Source organism: Cyprinodon tularosa, unplaced genomic scaffold (assembly GCF_016077235.1).
Source record: "Cyprinodon tularosa strain WSP-4 unplaced genomic scaffold, ASM1607723v1 ctg111, whole genome shotgun sequence".
Taxonomy (NCBI): domain Eukaryota; kingdom Metazoa; phylum Chordata; class Actinopteri; order Cyprinodontiformes; family Cyprinodontidae; genus Cyprinodon; species Cyprinodon tularosa.
Window position 1 is genome coordinate 634715 of NW_024037905.1, and position 24514 is coordinate 659228.

A 24514-nucleotide genomic window follows, 5' to 3' on the forward strand; every position below is an offset into this window, starting at 1 on the left:
TAATATGGGGAAAAAAGTCAGAATTCTGACTTTAATCTCGGAATTCTGACTTTTTTTCTCAGAATTTAGACTTTAATCTCAGAATTCTGACTTTTTTTTCTCATATTATACTGAAATAAAATTTCAAAATCACTTAACTTTTTTATTTTTTCAGTGGCCCTAATCCTCTTCTGTAACATACAGTAACTGATTATAAAATAAAAACTATTTTATTAAATATTTTAATTTGAGCATTTAATTCTTAGGCATTTTATTCTTTCCATTTCAAATAAAACATAAATATGTTGCCTGGAAGTTAGTGAGGAATCAAAATAAATACAAAATAAAATCAAATTAAACCTTTATTTATAAAACTGGAACTCCTCTGAGTACCTCCTATAATCACATTAAATCTTAATGAATTTGGGAACAAAATACAGAACAAAAATTATAGTCAGACTGACTTAATTAGTTTTATTTGTTTTCATCACCTGACATGCTTTGATGAGCTCTAATAGATCAGTGTGAAAACCAGCTGATCCAAGGCTGTTCTCTACATCCAGTCTGTTTCTCTTACTTTTTGGTTGAAAAAAAGCTTGCTTAATTTTTCAATTAGGTCCTCAGAAAGCAAAAAAAATACCAGCCCTATTTTATTTTACTACCTAATAAATAAAATATTTTCATGTCACTTTTGCAATATACTCCTGGGCCACTAGGAGTACAAGTTCCCCATGTTGGGAGTTACCGCTCTAAGGCATTCCAATTAAAGCTAGCCAGAAGTATTGGTGGCAGAACAAGTTGAACAGCATGTCATGGAAAATATTCTAATAAAAGCTAAAAAAAAATAGGACTTATTTTTGGTTGGAAGATCGCCTTCCAACACCACAGCAGAAGGCTAAGGGAATTGATCATATCAAAGCATATTTAGCTCTCTGAGAGGCACAGTAAAAGTTCAGGCCTTAATTAACTTGACAATCAATGAAAACAGCTGATTAAATTGCATCTATATATATAGAATGTAAAAAAAAAAAAGATCTCAATAGATGGGTAAATTAATGTTTGAGCATAAGTGCTGGATTGTGCTTTTGCTACTAATTGACTTTGCATCAAAATGTAGTTACAGTAATCAACAGAGCTCTGGGGACATTTATAATTGGTAAATATCATACGGTGCCAAGAACAGTTCACTGTGTGGATTTATGCCAACTACTGAGGCCTTCAGGTGGTATGCTATGCCGTGTGTTTAATTTTCCCAATATGTCACTCCTAAGCTCCTCAAGCTTTAGAGACGCATAACAGACAGGTTCCAGATATACTGTAGGATGAAAAACAACTCAACTACTACATATACTTATCAATTTCTGTGTGTGACAGGCAGTTCTTGAAAAGCATCAGTGGAAAATATAATGCACAAAAAGTACACAAAATACAGAAATATGGAGAATTCAGATATTTATTACCATATGCACTGACAAAATAACAAAGGGCTTGTTTCAAGCAGACTAATCTGAGATTATTTTTAAGGAAAAAAGAACAGAATATGTGTAAAAATCATTTAATAAGATTCAATAAATGTGCAAAACTAGAGTGCATTGAAAGGAAAATATGCGATGCACAACATGGTGTAAAAAAACAAAAAAACCCAAAAAGGAATAAGCATGACGAAAAGATCAGCCATCCAGTGTGTTGGAGGTCTAATAGCCTACATAAGAAGCATGACACAGTTGGGGAACATTGTATTAAAATTCCCTTTTGTATAACCTTTCAGCACCAGCTCTGGAGTGAACAAATGAATGAGCACATCTTGAATTTTGCACCAAGTGTGCATTACAGAGGAGTAGGCGAACCACTCAGCAGCTCCATCGTTGTTTCCCCATCGATTCCAGACTGTGTGTCACTATGATGGATTGCTCTGTGGGCTTCAAGTAGACCTGTGGTGGGACCGCCGTATTGACAAGGCTCCCATTTCTCTCTCCTACACTCGTTAAATACTTCTTTGCCAAGTTAATGAACAGAAAACAGGGTGGGGAAACAACTTGGGATCTTCTCTCTTGTCTATAGTGTTTGGTTTATTTTTAGTGATTTAAAGAGAAAGCCATATCCCTTTATAATAGGACTGCAGAGGATGCATTTAAAAACATCTGCATATAAAGTGAAAAATAATTATACCCTTTAAACTTTTTGACCCATAATCTCATGTTACAACCGGAAATTTTGTTTTATTTTATCAGGTTATTATGTAACTTTGGAGAAGATGCAGCAATCCTGAGATCAGGAGGTAGAATCTGTTGACATGCTTAATATTATTTACTAAATAAGTGCCAAGAAAAAAAAAGATAATAAAAAATATATATAAAAGAGGAGGTGTTCTGCCCATAGACCAAAATATAGCTTTCTTTGCTGCATGCAACAGTTAATCTAAGGTTAAAAAGAAAGAAAAACAAATCCATGGCAAATCACCAAGACAACCATGAAGCATAGAGGTGGCAGAATCACGCAGCAGGGCTGTATTTGGTCAGAAATCGCTCTATTGAAGTTATTTTGCAAGAAACAATGTGCAAATATTTAGAATCGCTGACAAAATGCATTAAAATTGAGATTGTAACGTGACAAAAGGTGGAAAAGTTTAAAGGACGCTTATCATTTTGCAAGACATTCTATCTCTGGTATACTATATCCAAACAATATTATTTATTAAAAAAAAGTTGCAATCTACTCTGCTCCAGCTGCACAAGTTAACTTCTGAAACTTAAAAAAAGGCAGACCAGTACACAGATTTTTGACAACTGCAGATATGATACAATTCTCGGCTGGGGAACTCTTTCGGGACCAAACTAAATTGGCAGCAGGCGGAGGATGTGGCCTCATTCAGACAGTCTAATCTGGCATCTGTTATTGCAGACAGCATCAGTGAGCCCAGAGGGGCTGGCGGGAGAGGAGAGATGGAGGTGTAATTGAGAGCACCGGTTTGGGCTCTAATAGGAAAATGAGACGAGATAGGGCCGGAGTTCAGGTGAATGTCCAAGATGGTGTCGTTTAAACTGGAGCTGTTGTTGTGGAGAGCTGAGTGTTGTTAGGAGGTTCGGAATGCGGCAAGGATTTATTATGTCTTTTAAAAAAAGAGGAAACTGACAATGGATGATACTTGATAGAGAGACTAGACTTGCAAAGTTTGCAGTTGTGTTGGCTGTCACCAAACTTCCCAATTATAGTGAGTCAGTGCGGCATAAGCTTAAATATGATCTCCATTTCAGGAGGAAAGATGTATATCTGTGTCAGCTCTCAACTACAACCCCTTTCATCACATCAGGCAAAAAAGACAAAGGATGCACTTTAACACAAACTCTTAAAATTTCAAGTCTGACACAATCTATGAGAGATTTAATGCATCAGTAACAAAACATTGGAACAGAAAATGTCAGGCCGGGTAATCCTCTGTTTTATTGCTACACCGTAGTGATCTTTTTGTCCTTAGTGGCCTGTTTGATGGCGGCCTGCTCGCAGATGATCTCCTTCAGCCTCTGGAGACGGGTGTTTTGGGTGCTCATGTCCCCTACACCCGTCTGACTGCGATGGAGAAGAGAGAGGGCGTTGATGTACTCCAGCTCTGTGTAGCGAACGCCCTGGTCCACCACCAGGTTCAGCAACTCATCTGGAGTGTTGTACAGCATCTCATAGTACTGCCTGCAAGGAGGGAGAGAAAACAGTGACAGGTTAGGAATGAATAAAAAATAAGAGAAGGGACACGGCGAGTGATGTTGCAGGAGAATGCAGGGAGGAGGAGATGAACAAAAACGTCAAAAAGCGGAGGCGCTTAATATACGTCTGTCTGTCCTGTATCAAAGAGAAAGAGGCAACAAACACAAAAGCCAGACTAACCGCTGTTGCTGTCAAGCTCCGTTTTTTTAAAAGCAGACATCAAGGACCAAAGAATGCTGCTGCTGGGAGCTGAAGGTAAAGGGGAAAATATAATAACCAGGACTGCTCTTCTAAAATACTGCAGATAGGCAGAATCGGGAATAAGCACCACATTAAATCACCACCAAATGCCTCAATGAACCATTCAAAAGAACGCATTTAGCACATAATGATAAAACAGCAGCACACCTCTGCAGAAATTCAATTAACTGTTTTAAAAACAGGATTTGTTTTCTAGACAAAGTAGCTTATTACAGGATTCTTCAAGGTGGATTTTTTTTTTTTTTTACATTTTATTCCCTAAAATTGTTATTGATGGATTAGATATTTACTGATCAATACACAAAACCCACCGTAGGGAGAAATACGCACTCCTTAGAAAAGACAGACAAGTGAAGGTAAAGTAATGCAGTGGGAGATCTCAGAGCTTTTTCGCTCCAGGGCAAAACGGGTCAAAGACCTTGGAAAGTAAATGCGTGTTCCTGTGTAGGACTACTCTGGAGTGAGTAAAGGAGGAAGCTCAGGCAGGAAAACACAAAAATAGATTTTAGCATTTTGTGGCCTTAAGGCCTAAATGTTAGGCTTCTGTAGTGGAGCTGCAGAAGTAAACTTGAAAAGGAGGACAACAGAAGGAATTTAGAGCACAGCAAACATTTATAGTTAGCTCACCCTTTACAGCATATAAACCTTCAAACTTGTTAAAACTGGAGAGTGACGCATTGGTTTTAAATTCCTTTGAGAAATGTTGTTGGGAGATATGTGGCATTTCTTTCCAACCCCACTCAGCAAATGTCTTATAGCATCAGCTTGTGCTGCAATGATAGCTGCATGTTTTTTGGAGAATATCTCTATCAGATTTAGATCTGCAGAGACTCAATTGTTGCAAACCAGCTCTTTGATAAATAACAGTACAGAATCTAAAGCTATCATCAACTGTTAAGTTTTGACTTGATTCCCAATGGAATTTACCTCTGCCTTTTTCTGCTTTTGTTTCAACACATAGATCTGTAGCTCTGGTTGAATGTTTAGATTAGTTCCTCTGGTTCCACTGAAAAAAGGCTCCCACAGCACGAAACTGTCACCACTGTGTTCCAGGAAGGGGGTGGTAATGTGATGTGGTCAATGTTGGACCAGTTCATAGTTGATAAATTAAGCCACACTATAACTTAATATTTCACTCTTTTAATGTGTGATCATTGTATATGGAAAGAAATGTAAACTTGATGCATACTTGATGCAGTCAAAGTATAGTTTGTGCAGTAAAGCCGTAATTTAGCCAGATTCCACAGAACTTCAGAAACTGACAGGTAAATCCAGATGAAATGATCTGTATCAAAATTTATTTCTGACGTTCCTCATCCAGTAGCAGATATTTCCCAAGATAGCTCGGATGCTTAAATTCGATGTGTCGCTTTAAAACTTAAGTTGACGTGGCTGATATACTGACTTGTTTGTTAAGTCCTGACGAGCAATATTTGTATTAAAAAACATGTTTTTTTCCCCTCCAAGTCTTCCTTTGTTAGTTCATAAAACTCTGCCAAGCGCTCTGAAAACCTGGCATCTGAAATACCAGCAGAGGAGTCTGAATCGTACAGAGTAGGACTAGCAGGAGAAATGTTGGTCTGTTATGCTGTTTGCCGTAATAAGTGGCCTAAAACCTGACGTTATCCAATGTAAAGTATCGCTATCAAATGAAAGCGAACGTGAGCTGTGTGTGTCGCTTATTATTTTCACATGCAGCGATTTGACCTAAAGGGCATGGTGGAAAAAATGCTATGAAGACCAAATAAAAATTGGCTTGGTCCCCTATAAGGCATCTTCCATACAGTACATGACTGTTAGTCATCTCGTCAAAATCTGTCACCTGAACTGTGGATCTCTGCAGCTCCTCCAGAGTTAATTCTTTTTCTCTGATTTATGCTCTTCTTGTCAGAACTGTTAAATTAGGTGGACTACCTTGTCTTGGTTTTCAGATTGGTTGTAGTGTTTTGATGGAAGCTCCAGGACATATTCAGAGCTTAGAATGTGGTTTAACTATATATATTTGTTCTTATGTGGTGGGATTATTCATTAATGATCTCTAAAATATACTTTGCAAACAGAAGATCTAGATTTTTACATGAATGAAACTGTACAAATGAACTATTTAATAATGTGGTGGGTTTAGGCCTGTCACACAGAATTATGATAAAAGACAAAGTTTGTGTTTCCAGCAGTAAATATTATTGCATGACAATTTGTTTTAATCCATATCCAGTGGAAACAAGTTAATTATTCTCTTTGTCTTAGCAATAGGAAAATCAATAAGCAATAAGGGGAGTTAAAGTGTTGTTTGTGTAAATAATGGCAGTGAGAGCTGCAGCTAAATTTTCTGCAGAGCTTTTATCCTTTAGAAGAAACTTCCTTTATTAGAATAAACTACCAACCTTGGCCAAGGACAGGTGTTGGTCACCTAACAACAGCGACTCCTGCTGCTTTTCTAAGGCAGAGAGGAGCTGAAAAAATTATCAGAGGAAATTTTCATAATAAAAAGAATTTAAAAAACGGCTTATATCTTTTTAAGATGTTTTTAATGAAAGGAAAATATAAATATGAACATTTTCCAAATTGTTTATACGATGCATCTTGGAAGGGCAAGAAGATGAGCTCTCTGGTGTTGCATATGACAACTTATTCATATGAAATTCAATTAGATTAAGAAAAGAATGAGCTTTTCTTCTACCTCTATCTTTTCTGTGCTAACACTTCATATATTCATCACGGCAAAACAAAACAAAACAAAAAACAAATTCTAAGTTATGAATCAAGCAAAGTCATAGAATAAATGGTATATCCCTTCAGAGATAAACGAGGAACAGAGGTGCATAATATCTGTTTTTGGCCTTCCCTTGACAAGTGATGCCCTTGATCCTGAAAGCATTTGCATTCTGCCTCACCCTCCATCCTGCTCCTTATTCTCCTTCAAGGCCTTTTTAGTTTTCCATCCTTGAAATCATTTGATGAAAAAAGCTGTTAAAATGATTGAGTATAGCAGACTCACTAACTTAGGATGAGACAAGACAGCAACGATAAGGGGTCTCGTCAAACAATAAAATGAATCATAAACTTAAGATTTTATCTGTATAACTCAAAGATATACTCAAGAACTCCAGCAGCATCCAAAAGAGTCATATATTTTATATATATATTTTATATATATATATATATATATATATATATATATATATATATATATATATATATATATATATATATATATATATATATATATATATATATAAATATATATATATATATATTTATATATTCAGAGATTCTGAAGTGGAAACTTTAACTATATATCTGTAAAAATTGCCAACTTGCACAATTTGTTGTGCATATGTTCTGTGTTTGTATTCAACAGAACTTCCCTGGCAGAATGATTTTTCATAGTACCACAGTTTGTAGGATCTCAAAGTAGTAAACTTTCCCATGAGTGACTGACTTCTCATTATCAGTCCAGGAATGCTTTAATTAGTTTTCCAGGTGATCACAAAAGAAACCAGGATGACATTAAAAGCACCGTAAACCTAAACTGTTTCTTTTTATGTTGATGTTCATTATAAATGATTTACATGAGTTTGTAGGCAAAACGTACCGTTGCAGAAATAGAACAAATTCTCCTTTTAAATTTGCTAAAAAATCACCTAAACCATAATTCCCAGTGCCTCATGCTTTTTTTTTAGTCCTTGTATTGGTTGTCAGCAATATTTGGAACCACAACTATGCTGGCCAAATATTAAGAACTTAAAACTTTTATTTGCACACCTTGCAAAACCATGTTTTGACCAATGCACGCTATTTTGTTTATCTAATGAAGAAGTCTCCCTTAAAAATAAAAGTATTTATGACCTGTTGATAAAATGCACTGCATGGGTTGCTGTAGTGCAATGTCTATGGCTAGCATCACAGAGAAGTATAGAAAGCAGATGAAATCAAAACTTTGTAAATTGTATTACAGTAAAAAAAAAATGTTTTACCAACACATGGTTGACTGGAAATACATTTAATAGAAAACATCTTCCAGTTAAACACAGTGGTGGTAGTGTGATGATCTGGGTCTGCTTTGCTGTTCAACACATGGTTGCCTTGCTACAATTCTGCTACACAATATGGGGTATAAAGAATAAAAGCTTCTGGTGAATAGGAAACTGAAACAGGACGACTAAAGGCTCTGTGTTTGTTGCAGGTCTTTTGTAGGACCTAATGACATCGCTAAACAATCAGCGGTCTGTTGTATACTGTAGGTGTCCGAGCCGTGAGGACTGCTGGCAATAGAGGAGGGGGAAGCTAGTCTAGAAAGCAAAACGTATGTTTCTCTGTGCATGTTACTCCATCTATCAATGTGTCTGAGTGATGTATGTTAGCATGTGCCGAAAACACTTTCAAACAGTTCATTACCCAAGCAGTTGGAAAGCTATTTGCCGAACAGGGAAAGGCTGTTAATAAGATTAAAATCTCTCTGCTCCCCACCATCTAGAAAGCAGCCCTTGTGGCTTACACACAGCATACCACACACACATCCTTTTCCCTTTGGTAGAGTAGCAACTGGTTAATGAAACAAGCCTTATTTTTCAAACAGCACCACAGTGAATTGTTTTGATTGCCCTCCTCTTTAGAGTCTTTGCAGCCCTCAGCCTCCCTCTGTGCACACTCCTCCTTCTCCCACACACGAAAACCACACAGTCATTTTTGCCAATTTTCACCTGCGTCCTCCACACATCCACATCTATAAGAGTTCTGATTTAGTAATCAGCCTCTGTGTATATGTGCGTGAACGTGCCTCTGTGGAGTGCATTCCATTAAATTTTAATTAGCTTCCTGCTACCTCTCCTCATATGCAAAGAATATTAAATAAATTTATAATGCGACGGCAGCGCCTGACGGACACATGACAATGGAACAAGAGGGAAGCGACGGGGAGAATAGAAAAGTGGAAGAAAGATGAGATTCAGCACAATTCATTTCCCCTCATTTGGAGCGTATATAATATTAAAGTCATTACAGGCTGCCTCTATCAGCAGGTTTGGAATAACACATTAGTTAGTAGAGGAAAGATGAACAACAAGAAAGGGGGGAAAAATGAAAGCAATGGGATCAACCTGACTATGAGCTGGAATCAAGGCTTGTTGATGCTGTAACAAATATCTCCTGGCACCTCAAACAAGGTTTTTTATTTTGCTCCTCTCTCTGGCATCTCACCCATCGTTACAGAGCAGAACATTGGATCATTACGAGATTTTTGGTGTTCAAATAAAAGCACAAGAAAATAAACACAAGGAAGCCCCATCCACAGCTGAAAAGCTGCAAAAGAATTATGATGTTTCAACAAATGAAGTTCGAGGCTGGTAGTTTGCAACCCTAACAATCTGGGATTTTTCTTTTAGTGTTGAATGATTAAGTGTGGCAAAAAAGGATTATTCTAAGGCCTGCAGGTCTACTTTCCAAAAAAAGGCTTACTCACACTTTAAAATGCATTTCTCAAATTGAACACAGCCTAAACTGCTGATCTTGTTATCAACTGATATAAAGGTCCTGGAGGGTGAAGTGGAAGTGAAAATTTCAAAGCAAATTGTTAAGAAAATTAGATTTAAATGCCGAAAAAAATACGTTTACATAAAAAACTTTTTACTTTTCCTGGAATTAAGGAAATAAACACAATAAACTACAAATACAACATCTTTGTTACATGTGTAGTTAGTTTAGTGTCCATCCAACAAGTAAGTTGGATGCTATGGATGTCTAGATTGGAATAAAAAAATTCAGGTGGACTCCTACTGTACCATTTTGGAACAATTCAGCACAGTATGTAAAAGTTAGCATTTATTTCGAAAGTTAAAATTCAAATTGCGTTTATTTATGTGGTTATAAAAAAAACACAGTGCTCCTCCCAAAAATGACTTTTTTTTTTTTTTTTTTTTAGCAATCTTTATTGTAATTACTGTAATTACAGACTTTAAATACAAAACTATGTTGAAAAAAATGCATGAGGATTCACTGGTATATCTAAATCAGCGTTTGTCCAATCAGGGAGCTTCACAAATTTTTTTGGAAAGCTTGTTTTCTAAAGAATCGCACCAATTTGAGATGGACAGAAGCTCCAGCAAATCACAAGCAAGAGTTGCAGTGGTCTGATGGAGGATATAAAGAAAATAAACTATAACAAAATGCATTTCAAAACCTGAAAAGAATGCATGCTCGCAAACCTGTAAGGATATGTTAGGAATTAAATGGCTAAACAGATAATCACTGCACTAACAAACCTGTCAAAACTTATAAGCAGTATCAGAATCAGAAATACTTTAATAATCCCAGAGGGAAATTTCTTTTGTTGCACGCTCCAGTTACAGTTTTATATAATATATACAAACATCCAACTACACAATATAATAAAGATAAAAAATAAGAATAAAAAGAGATAAAATACATACACATATAGCTCTTCTATGTATATATATATATGTACGTATATCTATACATATGTAAAAACTAAATCCAAGTAAAGTGAAAATCCAAGTAAGTGATAAAACATTATATAACTTTGTGAAACGTTTCAACATTTTAGTTTAGCTCATTTACTATCACTTGTATTATACACCCACAGCGTTCTCGGAGATACCGTCTCCATGGATCATGGTTCTCAATAAAATAAAGTTTCAAAGAAGGTCAGCAGTATACACACACATAAAACCTGTCAACAGTTAAACAGTTTGGATGTTCGGGACCAGAGGCTAGGAGAATAAAGGAGTAGTCGGGAGGTATGAGGGGAGTCCAGCATAAATGTTTCAGCCCTTTTTATAAATATTTTAATTTTCAGTGAATGTCAATCAAATTAGGATTTTATGATGCTTTGCTTCAAAAATAAACAGAGACAAATACTTGTCATAACAACTCAGACTCCTTTTTTTCCTCATCCCTTTTTCCTTCCCTCCATTTGAAAAAGTTTGGAGTCAAGTCATCAGTTAATTTCACTTTTTATACAATAAATCTTCCTCTCTCTGTTCTGGAAGTAGCAATGTCTGACTTTAATGAGTCTGAAATACCTGCTTTGGAAAACATATGTTACTATGACAACTGGAGAACAGACTCCGCCACGCTCAACCTGATCTGCAGACTAACTGTATATTTATCGGGTGTAACACTGTTTAAGGTACATTCATTCATTTATGCCTGATTGTAAATGTGGTTCAAAGAGAATGCTCACCAGAACTGAAACAACATCTTCAAATGAAAAGCTCAGGAAGATAGCTTTATGTTACTGCTAAATCTAACAGGCAAATTAATAATAAAACGCTGCTTTGTAAACCTAGGCTCTTCAAACCTCTGTGTGATACCTTCCTTCCCTTCTCCATCTCCTTCCAGAGCTGTGCATTTGTCTCTCCTCTGGTAATGAGGAAAGGTCTGCAGAGAATCAAGCTGAAGCTTCATCAGCAAAGACCGGTCTCATCATGCAGCACTGGCACAAACATTCGCATGAATGAGCACAAACTCTGACTGGCTTCATCAGCAAAGACGAGTGCCATCATGCTGTGAGGTGTGCATATAGAAACCGAAATGCATGGAGACAGGCTCCATAAACAAAAAGCAGCCTCATCACACGCCGTCTAGCGCGTGCACCAGGAAAACAGAACGGCAGAGGAGAGAGGCTGCAGGTAGACGGAGAGGAGGAGAATTTCAATTGAGCCGAAGGCGGCGCAGGCGATTGGACTATGGCAAAAACAAGAAAAAGACAGGGAGGGGAAAAAAGAGAGGAAGGAGAGAGATAAAGCAAGAAATGCAAGGTGACAAGGAGGAAGACAGAAGTGACAGTGTACTGCAACCCGGCCTAAATACAAACGCTTTATCTGTTGACACCCACTACCTCCTGACATGGACGTCAACTGTACTTATAACTACAATCTCTGAGGACACACCAGGCTTTCACCTTGACACACATGAGCCCAGAGCCAAAGACAGTTTATTTGCCAACACGTTGACTCTCAGAGACGCACATCCACTGGGGAGGCGCGTCTCTGAGTGCATTACAAACATTCACACTGCAGCACTGGGGCCATTCCAGTAGCAGACAGGTGGGTGAGAGGAGATGAACCATGGGGTGTCTCTACAATGAGACTGTCAGACTGCTGTTTAGGCTAACTGGATGGCTAAGCTTCTGCAGATTTGTTGCTCTTTGTTATGACAACTCTCCAACCTGTATACATGGGTCAGCGGACAGCTCAGAGCTTCGCTTTTTGCGCGTTTTTAGCGGCGCCTCAGTTGGCATCTGAAAAACATATTCTAACTAATGGAGCGTTCGGATCTTCATGACAACTTGCCATTTTAAGCCTGGGGGTCGTTTCAACATGAAAAACATACAAAAAAGCGTGAAAGGTGTTGAATGGGAGAATAGAGACAGAATCAAGCAGCGCCATAAAAAAGCAGCAGATCAGTTGGGATGGCTGGATGGACAGAATAATACAGGAAAGCATCAGTGAATGGATGTTTTCGGAAAGGGGACAAGAAATAAAGCCATTAACCAGTAGGATTCCATCATTGCTTATTCAGACTTGTAAAAGTGTTTTAATAATATATTTTTTCAAATATGCAATTGTATGAACCTGAATTTTTGTTTTCTTAAATATTCAACAAATACAATCTGAGTTTAAAGTACAATAACAGATAATAAGGAGATCTTTTACAAAGATTACAGTCAAAAAAGCAGCTCATAGTATGATCTTTTGATTTGAAATCAGGAATATTTTTTTCCCTTTTCTCATCAAGAAGCAAATGTTAAGTACATGTAAACACACCCCATTCATTGACCTATATAAAAGTACTTTAATATCTATTTTCAGTCTCATTTTAAATTTTTGTAGCTGTCGTGTTACCACTGAGGCTTCTCCTGTTTTTTTTTTCATCCCCCCAAGATAAAAGACTCACAAGCAATTTCTCATTTCTCAGCTTGTGACACAAAAAAATAAATATCAGCAAAAGCAGACAGAGCGTGAGCACGCACGCGCGGGAGAGGTGTGTTTATAGCGGACAATAAGAGGTGATCAGTGCAGTGATAAGGTTGAGTGCGCCGTCAGTAAACAACACACACAGAAGTGACTTTGTGGTGACACACTGGTTTGCAAAACAGGTCCCGTTTCTGAGCAGATGGTCTGAGTGTGTGTGTTTCTCTGATCGTGTGGGTGTATGTGTGTTTGACCTTGACATAGAAGCTTATGCTGCTGCCAAACTTCTGACTGAGCGACATGAGGCTGCTTTGGGAGGATACAACTACAACCTGCTCACACGCGCACACACACTCACAAACAGATTATATCAGCAGGTGGAATATTTACAACTGGATGTTCTGTAAGATATGACAGGTTTTTCTACTGAGTGTAATTATGGATTTCACCACTAGGTGACACTGTTTGCCCAGTATTCTTTACTGTATGGGAAAGTCAAAAAAAGATTGTGTGCGCATGTCTTCATTTGTTCTGCAGTGCTGACAACTGGGCCTTAGTGTAGTTTTAACTCAGATCATTGGTTGCTATGGTTCTCCTGTACACGACTTTTCCACATGGTTGCAACAAAAACACAAACAAAAATAATACAGCACACACAGAAACAGGTGCACAGTTACACCTGGAAACAACTGCAGCAGATATTCAGCTTTTTTCTAACATCGGTCATTTCCTTCCAGGGAACCTAAAAATAAACATCGCTCCATCAGTTCCATCCTTTCAGATTCTTTTGCGATTGCCAATTAGGGTTAACGCTGCATGTCTCAGCAGCATCTTTACTCTAAAGGTGTAGCAAAGATGATTACTCACTCAATTACAAATCTGTGCAACATTCTCTTAGAAATCAGATAAGTTTCTTAGTCCTGGAAGGTGGCAGGAGTCACAACTGAATCACTATTCATCATCTAGGATTGCTAAACAAACAGCAAAAGAAGAAAAGTTGCCATAAAAAAGCCATCAAGTCTCAAAATAACCTTTTTACTTTAAAGTCATTGATAAATTTCTGAAATAAGAAAGAGGAAATATGAACAAAGGTTTCTTTAAATAAACATAATCTCCATACCAACCTGTTGTCTGGGAGACAATGAAGGACTAACACGTTTACTTTGTTACTATCATCACATACACAGATAAGTGGAGTTTGCTTAATACCAAGGAACTATATTTAGAGAAATGTGCTTGAGTCACGTAAAAATAAGATTGTATTACTGTAGTTTAAGTATTTTTACACACCAATGCAACTTATTGCAGATGGTATTGTATTGAGAATGTGAATAAATGTAAAGTGTTTAAGTGTAACAGAAGAAGATGGTTTAATTATAGAAAACTGAGGGGCAACAACATCTAAATAAAAAAAAAAAATTCCAGACATAATAAAAAAGAAAATATAATCTAGAGAAAATCTAATTTATTTGGGAAAAATAGCTGCCTACTGATTGCAAAAAACAAACATTCACAGAAGGTCTTGTGAAACAAAGTGGAATTAGATTTATTGCACCAGAATACATTTATCATATATAGCCATTGACTAAATAAAACACGCCTTCTTTGACCAACACTGTGGTCAAATCTGGTATGATCTTCTGGTATTTCCAGAGATTTTTCAATCTATACTTTACTGTTGGCAGAGAAATTTACAGAAGAATTTTCTCATCAAACATGGTGTTTAGAATGTAGACTTACATTTTTAACTTCATGGGTTTTTCCTATTAAAGGTATAGAGGACAATCTTTTATTTCCTGGTAGAACATCTAAATAAGTGCTCCTCATAACTGTAAATCATTCTGGTGATATGTTTACATAGGGCCGTTCTACGCGCTCGCCCTGTTAGTTATCTTTTTCTGCGCATGAGCACTTTCAGGCGTATATCTGTGGTTTCAAACGGTCATTGAAGCTTACCTTTCGCACCACGGTTCTTTGAAAATGGCAGAGGGTGGTAAGAAAAAAAGTGTCTACGAAGTGTATGAGAAGAAAAGAGAGACCTCAGAAACGGCAGATATATCCCAGAATGCTTTGCTTGGAGAGCTCTCTTCACAAAGCAGTATGGGATCTGCTGTCACTATCGCCATAGGCTGGTGCTGTCCGACAGCGGCAAATAATAACAAAGATGGTGCAGGTATCGTACAGTGGAGGAGGAGTTACATGACCAACAGGGCAAAAACAGTGATCATCTATCCGAACGGTAAGTTAACTGAGTTCGCTATAAAGTTCACTATATAGTCCTCGCTGTATGTGGATACAGTAAGCTTGCATTAGCCATGAGAACAGCACATTTTAAACAGGGCGTGCCCATGGAGAAATGGGCTTGTGCATGCTCTTGCACGTGCATTTTTTTTAAAGTGAAGAGGGTGGGTCTTTTAAAAAATCCTCCACAATACCTTTACTGTAGTTCTGAGCAGTTCGTATGCTTAATTAATGCTTGTTGCTAATCTAATGCCTTTAATCAGTAAGAGGTCCTTGCTAACAAAATATCTGATGATTTATTGACTGATAAGGAAATCAAATATCAGAAATCCTTTGAGGACCATTTTGCTGAAGCTGGTTATGGTTCCAGCTATGCTCCAAAGAAAAACAACATCAGAAATACATACCAAAAAATGCTGCAGAGGTCTGAAGAGATTGTTTTTTTTACACATGATGCGATTCCTCATGTGTGATGATACATTAGCAATGAGAAACCATTATGCAAACAATCAAGTGGGACTAGAGTAGCTGATAGTTATTTGCGCTGACATTAAGCAGAATTATTTCCCACAAGAGCAATGAGTTATTCCACTTATGAAACATAATTTAGGAACTAATTTATGTTGATTTTCCTGTATGTGTAGATTACTTGGGTGGTTCCCAATAACTGATGTGAATTTCATGTGTACAGCTCTATTAGATATACATCTACTGAGCGAAACAATCAATATTTATTTTTCCCACAACTGACTGGAAATATCAATTACGGTCGTAGATAATATTGTAATTAATTATAATCGTAATTGTATTTTGAAGCAACATATTGCAAGTTCTACTACTAGGTAAAAGAAATCAATAAAAACACACTATATATATCTACATAGATATATATCTATATAGATATATATCTATATAGATATATATGCATGTTAATGGGCTGTTTTGTGTGTTTTTCTCTGTGTGGGAGTGAGGAATATACTACAGGTGTGTGTATGTCTGGATTTTGTCTCAGTCTGTGTCTAGGAGCCGCAGGCCGGCCAATCCAAAAAGCCATGAATGTGTAAACAATGAGCTTTGCAATTCCCAATCAACACTTCCACACCGCCCACGCCTCGTAATCAGGGAGAGTGGGAGAAAGAGAGAAAAGACACAAAAAGCCATCACCCCCATTTCCCTGTAATCAAAGCTGACAGGAGGAAGAAATAACATGCTAATCACCTCCGCATCCAGTAGAGTCCATAACAGTTCAGGTCAATACACTTTACCTCTTAAGCATGATTTTTTTTTTTGGCACTACATATAAACCAAAGTCTATAAATAATAATGTCCAAACTCGCCTGGCACGCAATCACCAGAGTAGTAAAAAAAGTGACACATTTTAAGAGATGTTAAAAGACGATGCATTTCAAGCTGTTAATTTTAAAACCCTTCATTCCTTAACCTTTTAGCTTTAAATAACCATTACCTCTGCGTACAGCACATGTCTTGCAGTCATGCAAACCAACTTTTATTCATGCAACCTTTTCAACTTTCCCTTCAAACTGCTATTGATAACTGATGGAAATCTTTTCTATCCTCGGGACTCTTTTACATATTTATCATGTCCTCAACCCGGTTACTCACATAAATGGCATATTTTTTCAAGAAAGCTGGGAAGAAAATGGCATAAATACATAGTCCCCTCTTTGTGCCATGTGCTTCAGGATGTAGGCACCTGTCGTTGCTGGAAAGCAGCAGAAAACACCAGCTACAGATTTACATAGATGACCATGAAGAAAACATAAGGACCCCTTGGAAACTAAACAGTTGACCATCTGTTGGTGCTTTGATATTGTATCTTTCTGAGCTTAGGGAAGCTTTCATGTGCAGAAGATGGAATTTGAATGCATGTTTGTTATATTTATTAAGTAATATTCCAGAGGGATTTAAATTCAAAAGTCCACGTAGACAAAATAAAAAAAACAACAACACAGAATTCTAAGTACTTTAAGGAAAATAACAATACTATGCAAGTTAAAAAGTGTTAGCATCTTCAAGAAATCTATAAAAAAGAAAACAAATAATATCTGACCAATGTCTCCAAGTATTCCTTGCCTTAAAACTGCAACTAACCTATTGCTTTCTCAGTATGTGACAACAGATGAAAGGCTCTGTAAGAGCTCTAGGTGAGATGATTTTGTTTTCTTTTGAAGCACATCCTGAAAGAACAGGAAACAAAAACACAGACTGACCTGGCAAAATCGAGGTCAGCCTCTCTGGACATGGTGATGTTTGTGAGGTTCTGCTGGAGAACAAAGATGTTTCTACACATCTTTTTAATGCCAGACTCGCTGATCCTCTTGAAGTATTGAGCCCCATTGATTAGAATGCAGGAGATGAGATGGCCTAGACCTGAAAACAAAACAAAAAAACATTATTTGGAAGAAGAATGACCTGTTAACAAAAGAAAGAATAAAACATTTTAAGAATGCTCAAAGGTGTTCGACTCAGGGCTCCAACAGTTTTTTTTTTTTCATTAAAATGCAATACTTTTTTCTCAGTCCTTTCACCCTTAAATAAGCAGGCGCATAGAAATATATTTAAAAAAAATTCATTACCATTTTCTGATTGATCTAAGCTAAAATTACAAACTTTTCCCATTTCTGCCCATTTCAGGTTACAGAATACCAGTTCAACATATTTGTAATATCTTTGAATCCATTTATAAAATATTCTACGTGCTTAAAATGTTTTACAAATTTGATACATGGAATGTTACAAGTCACAGAGCATTCTGGGTGCTTCAGTCATGCTGTATTTTGCATTTGGAATGTTTATAGATTGTAATGTTTTATATATCAAATTCTAAAACACTCTAAAGTCTGTAGCTATAGCTATATTTTCTTTTTTTTTTTTTCAAAAGATTGAAAGTTCCACCTTGGTCCAGCATACCTTCAAATATATACTGGAACTTGTGCTGCTGCAAAGCGGCTCCCATTGCTTCTTCTATGGCAGAAATGTCCTTGTTCAGTTTGACCACCAGGGGGTCGTAGTCCATGCTTTCCACATTGGCTACGATGGCATAGTTTCCCTGCTTGGTGAGGGGTATCAGGTAATGGAAACAATGCACCCTGGAGTAAAACAGAGGGAGAAGAGTAAATGCAGACCGATGTTGAACCATATTTAACTATAAAGCTTTCCACTGAATGAAATAGTCATTAAATTCACCCCATTCCTCATACCACCCTTACACAAATCTCTCCGTCAAGAACAACTCAGTCTCCTGCTGGTATTATATTAGTCTTTTAAATCACAGTATTAAGTAGTTAGAACATGAACTGTCTACCTGCTTTTAAAGCCTATAATTTATACAAAACATTGTCGGTTTCATAAGTATTCAGAATAAATCCACTTATTCAACTACAGCTACATCACTGCTGGATATCATTAAACCAGGCAGAGTGCTGGAGAGCGCCACACTGAATATGCAACATTTTCCTTAGGGTGTTGAAAGAAAAGCTTTTACACCATGTAAATAAAAAGCAAACTTTCCATACTGTTATGTAAACACATTTTCTTCTAATATCAACATAAACTCAAAACCTGGAAAGCATGCATTTGAAAGCCTTTGGGCAGATGTACTTTTCAACTTTTAAAATCTCAGCTCTGTAAACATATACTGTCAGGAAGCTTAAAATAAAGGGAAAGTTGCCTTAAAATAATTTCTAATTGGACATTTGCAAGCGACATTCCCTGCAAAGCAAAAGCCAGAAAGAAATGTGATCATCTAATTTTTGATTTATCCCTAGATTTGAGAAAATGTTGTGGCAGATCTTGAAAAAACGCTGCAGATCAAATATTGGGGCTTTGGAAAAAATAAGACATAAAGGCTTTAACACATCGGGTGAGATTAACACCTTTCACCTCTTTGAAAATGCATGGGGATGGTCAGACTGCACATGTTTTCTTCTGCAACTGTGCTCACATATCTCTGACCGGGGTAGATTTCTGCTCTATTCTGGTCAGATTTATGCAGCAATTTGGCAGCAATGTCATGCGTCTGACAGCAAGAGAGACACAGCTGCAAAGCAAAAACAGATCAGACTTGGGGAAAATACAACATAAAATCTCTGCATCCCAAAGTAAACCAGGCAGGTTCGCCCCGTTTGGAAACAGGGGGTGTGCACATAGCAAGCAGGCAGCTTTAGACATATATTCAACCACACCCACAGTCAGAGGGAGTTTGCTTATGAGGGACAGTTCTGAAATATGTGCAGATTATCTTGCACAGAAACTGAAAAATTGTTTGTGCAAACGTTACAAAAAGCTGTCTGATTATCAACTTTCACGGTCACTGGTTTTTCTTTGAGGTTTTTATTATACTTTATACCTATGAAAATCCTTTACCCCCTCTTACTCCTAAAGTCTAGTTAAACAGCTGAATGGAGAGACGGTTCTACAAGGGAATTAAAGGCTTTCTAACATAAGGTTTTTATGTATGGTCTTTTCTTTTCAATCTTTTATTTACATTCATAACCTAAGATATCGATCCCCAAAAGGTATAAACCTTAAAAAGAGGTATAAGCCTTATAGATGCAGTGTCTGCTCATTATAAAATCTGGATCAGGAAAAAGGAAATGGAGGAAAACTGGATGAAAGCTAAATTCTGTCATAGATTCACCCAAAAAGATCCCTTTATATTGCATATAACATATGCTGCAAATTAGAAAAGAAAATAATAAATCATCAAATTTCTAGCAGAGGTATACCTCCCGTTAATGATCACATGATCTACACCTGATCAAGCTGCAGCTTTCTTGCCAAAAACAAATTTAGATCACTCAGTTTCTGTAAAGAATTGTTTTTTTCAAATGTTTTTCTATTCTCCATTTAAACAATTTTTGTCTGAGGACATTTAGCCTCATAAAAGAGCTGTCTAGACTTACAAAGTCAATACTTTATCAATTCCTTAATCACAGCGCCCGGGGTATAAAAATATAAAAATGATATGGGTGAATGTCTTTTCCCCCTTCCGGCAAAAATCCAAAACTACACTGAATATTGAATACCTCTATCCCACATCCCTCCCTCTCAATTCAATCATTTCTCCCACTAAGCTAAAGTAGATCCTTTCATTAACCCCTATCACCACTTTTACCTCTCTCTGCTCTCCTCCTTCCTTTTCTCTCCTTTCTTGTTTCTTTCTTTTCTCCTCATAGCTTCATCTAGCTGGTACCACTATCAGGGGAAATTCGCTAGATGGGGAGAGTCAATGGAGTGTAGCATATAGCTAGATATCAGCCTCAGGGAGGTTTTTCAACTGAAATCATCAACAATATTGCATAAGCTACACAATGGACTACAGGGAGGGATGGAATAAGAGAAGCATGATGGAAGACTATTATCGGTTGGAGGGGAGTGAAAAAGTATATGGTGTGGTAAATTAACTTAGACGTCGGCATTCAAAGCACATACTAAAGACAATGCAGTTTTGAGCATTTCTATGACGACAAACTATTTTGCCACATTGGATTTGATAGCAAAGAGCTGTTGAGTTTTGTCTGGGAACAGGTAACAAAACAGAACTGCATCAATGCAGAAGTGTTATGTTTTTCTTGAAAATAACACTGGTAAAAACAGTCTATATAAAAAAAAAGAAGGATAGACTATGACAGCCTGTGTTATTTCTATCATATGTTTTTATATTTAAAATCCAATTTAACAACACAGAGGAATTTATTTAAAATGCATACATTTAGCTTTTGTTTAGTGACTCAATCTGGGTTCAATTTTGCCATCTACCTTTAATAAATCATGATCCTTTCAATGGATAGTAAAAAAAAAAAAAAAGGTGACCACTAAATATATAAAAATGTTTTTTGATAGAACTCAACTTTTCATGAGGTCTCTTAATTTTCCACACAACTGAATCATCTGATTGGTCAGGCACCATTTCTAAGTGCAGTATAAAGGTATATAAGGATAAGTATATATGGGTAAAAATGAGTAAAGGCTCTTAATGACAGAACAGAGAGCAGTGTTATACTGTTGTTTATCACAAATCTAATAAAGAACGAATATTGGTATCAAATTATCAACACAAATATATTTTCAATCTTTTTCATCATTTTCAGATTATAGTTAAACTCAACCTACTTGGTATACTCTACATAGTCAATACCATTGTAGTCAGGGGTTGGAGAGAGAATGAGATCGATATTTTGTTTGTGATGTAGAAAAAAGTATTAGAACAGAAAATGTAAATGATAAGGTTAAAAAAACAAAATTTTTTGCTATATATTTGACAGGATTTCTAACTAAACTTGGTGGGACATTGTTAACCTGTTTCATTGCCGCTGCTAACTTGGCATAGAAAAAAGTGGATGTTTCAGGAATGCCTCAAAATTCTTCAGTTTCAGCCAAAATTTTACTAAAAGCTGCTTTGAACTTCGACACAGTGATGAAACCGTTGTAAAAACTGATAAATATATTAAAACACAAAGATCCAATTAATTACTTGACCTTAAACGGAATTGAATATTTGTTGGTTAGAATCTAAACTGTTTGTTTCTCAGGATATTCATTAATTTCAACAATCTTAACCAAACTGATTGGGTTGGGGAAAAATATTTAGTCAGAATAATTTTAGATGCCTGTTGATAAGCTTTTGGTTTTTCTGCAACTTGTCAACAGATAACCAGCCAAACAATTGAGAGTATTGCATGTTTGTGAATACATATAATTCTTTGGGATATATAAAAACAAATCTGCACTGAATTCCAAATCGTGATCTTGATCAATTTTATCGTATCTTTTTTATCTTACTGAAGTTATTAGGGGCCCTGCTGTTTGACATGGATGCCTAGTTGTGCATAAATGGTTGACTTATGCTTGATCCATTCTATTATCTGCAGGGTCTGAATTGAGCTGTTGAAAATAAACTCCCATCATCTTTGGATGACAGGAAGAGGCATTAAAAAAGTTGATCAGATGTCCCTGATTTCTGGGGATAGTCAACGTTTTTGACCACCTGTCCCTGGCTAAACTGGTACCCAGAAAACTGGCCCCCGATTTTCATGTTATATGAATATGGGGAGAATGTTGCATGTAGAAAGAGCACATGAGCATGTTGTACTCAGAAACAGATGCTATGGTAGCTGGTTGCGCTGCTGTTAAAGATGAGGAAAAGAGTGCACCACTTTTAAAACAGAAGATGAAGCGGATGTTCTTTGTCGCAACCAAATGCAACTGATGGGAGCTGCTCTGCGTTGTAGTGAGTGTGTTAGTCATTCATTTGATTTGGATTGGGCTGACTCTTGTGAAAAATGTTTGATTTGTGCCCAGGTAAAAAAAAATAAAATAAAGCTAATTTAAGTAGTTATTTTAAGTTGTTTTGCTGATTTATGGTTGTGCTTTTCTATTGTGTGCCTTTGCTTTTAGCTCCAAATATGACAGCGGAGAAAAGTGATAACAGTTGAAGAGAAGGGAGAAAAATCTACTAAGTGTAAAGCAGAGAGCAGGCAGATGTCAGAAGATGGCTGGATTAATCAGCTGACAATGAAAGATAGGAAACAAAGGAGCTGCTAAAGTTTAGGAGGTAGTGGAGCTGTGCATAGAGCCCATTAGTGGGAGAAATTGATCTGCTCCTTCGAGATGCACAGGGCCCTGATGTTATAGTAATAAACATATATCCTTCTTTCCCTGCAGGCTCGACTGCTACTTGTTTTTGATTCATATTAACGCAGATAAGTCTAATTGAACAGAATGAGTATTTGTTGCCTTTAATTGAAATGGGTGGGGGAACTCTGTCTCCCCAGACAGGCAGAGGCATAGGCTAAATGTTCCAGTTTTCCTTTTCCTCATGTAATTCTTCCCTTAGGGGGCGTCGGACCTCTTTAGGCGCCAAAGAATTGGAGAGCCCTGGTAACCACCCTGGACCCCTATATCCCACCTCCGACCCTTTTCCCAAACAAATGAGGCTGGAGTTTTACTTCCACAGAGCCACACAAAAACATGGAGGGTTTTATTCAGTGATGTACTGTGTCAGATGATGGAGATTAACAATGTAACAAGCTCCTAACTTAACTATTTTTAGAGGACACTTTTTTTAACCTTAATAGTGATTTTTTTACTGACACTTGTTTTACATCAATAATTGATTCAATTGTTTCAATTGTGTAAATAATGTGTTAAAAAGTAAAAGAAAAGTTCTAGTTTTGTATTAATGACACTATCGATTTATTTATTTTATTAATATTGGGAAATACTAACAGTGCGGAGAGGCATTCCTGGCGTATACATTTATTTTCTATTGTTTAAATATTCATAAAAGTGTAAAAACAAATGAAACCATTACTGCCGCAGTTTCCTGGAAATGTCCAAAGATTTGATTTCACAAATCTGCTCACCTTAAAGTCGTAGTGAGATGGCTGTTCCATCTGTTTCATTTCCGAATTCTCTAAAGTTGTGCCCGACTTTACATATAGTGAATAAAGTGAATGCGATTGGTCATTTATCAAGAGGGCGGGATTGTTATGGCAGAAGGTTCGCAAGCAAGTTTGATTGTGGCCGGTTTCTCGGAAGCATCTTGCTAACCAGTTATCAACTTGCTAGTAGGTTCCCAATGGAAAATTACATTGGAACCAAGTAGCACTAAAATGGTGACTTACCAACGATAGTGTCAAGGAACGCTAGGGAAACTAGGGCTGCAACAACGAATCGATAAAATCGATAAAAATCGACTTTTAAAAGCGTTGGCAACGAATTTCATCATCGATTAGTTGTGTCGCGCGATTATTGCGTCATCCGCCGCGTCGTCATCACTGCCTCTTGACTGAAAGAGGAAGAAAAAAAAAAAAGGCAGAGCGAGTCAGCGCCGCAGGTGCAGTGTTGCCAACTCAGCGACTTTTCAGACCCCTCCAGCGACTATTTTTCAAAAAAGCGTTCTAGCGACAAATCTGGCGACTTTTTTCGGTGTCACTGGCGGCTTTTGGAGACTCTTACGTGAAAGCATGTATCGTTCCTACTCTGCCGTGGGGCGCCTCCCCCACCCCAACCGCGTTGTCCCTCAGGAGTCCCTCTCAGCGCTGGAGTCAGACCCTCAGCGTCTAGACTGCAAATGAAGCGCGCATGCACCGGGATTGACGGCGCAAATTGATCACAATAATTAAAATAGCCTGCGCTTTGTAAAACGAAAAAAGTGATAACAAGCAACTTTTTTCAAAAGAAATTAACATGGCACGGAACCACCATGTTTGTTTGGTTTTAAAGTGGGGAAACGTTACGTTAGTTTCTCAGGAAGCTCATCTGATGCTTTCCTTACCGTGTTAGTAGGTTACAGACAGGGATAAGGTTGGCTACTTATTTTACCTTTAATTTCATTTGAATTAGCTTAAGCAGCGTTTATATTTTCTTTATAAATA

At 37.1% G+C, this 24514-nt stretch overlaps 1 protein-coding gene across 1 annotated transcript in view; it reads right to left on the reverse strand.

Moving 5' to 3' along the window:
• Positions 1-1414: 1414 nt before the first annotated feature.
• The window catches only part of exoc4 (exocyst complex component 4), a 168814-nt gene continuing 145714 nt past the window's right edge, over positions 1415-24514 (reverse strand). Inside the window, exons 18-20 of the mRNA XM_038298534.1 lie at positions 18045-18223; positions 17345-17504; positions 1415-3663 (exon numbers count right to left, since the gene is read on the reverse strand). Coding sequence (XP_038154462.1) covers positions 3426-3663; positions 17345-17504; positions 18045-18223 — 577 coding nt within the window. The 3' untranslated portion in view covers positions 1415-3425. The remainder of the gene's footprint in view (positions 3664-17344; positions 17505-18044; positions 18224-24514) is intronic.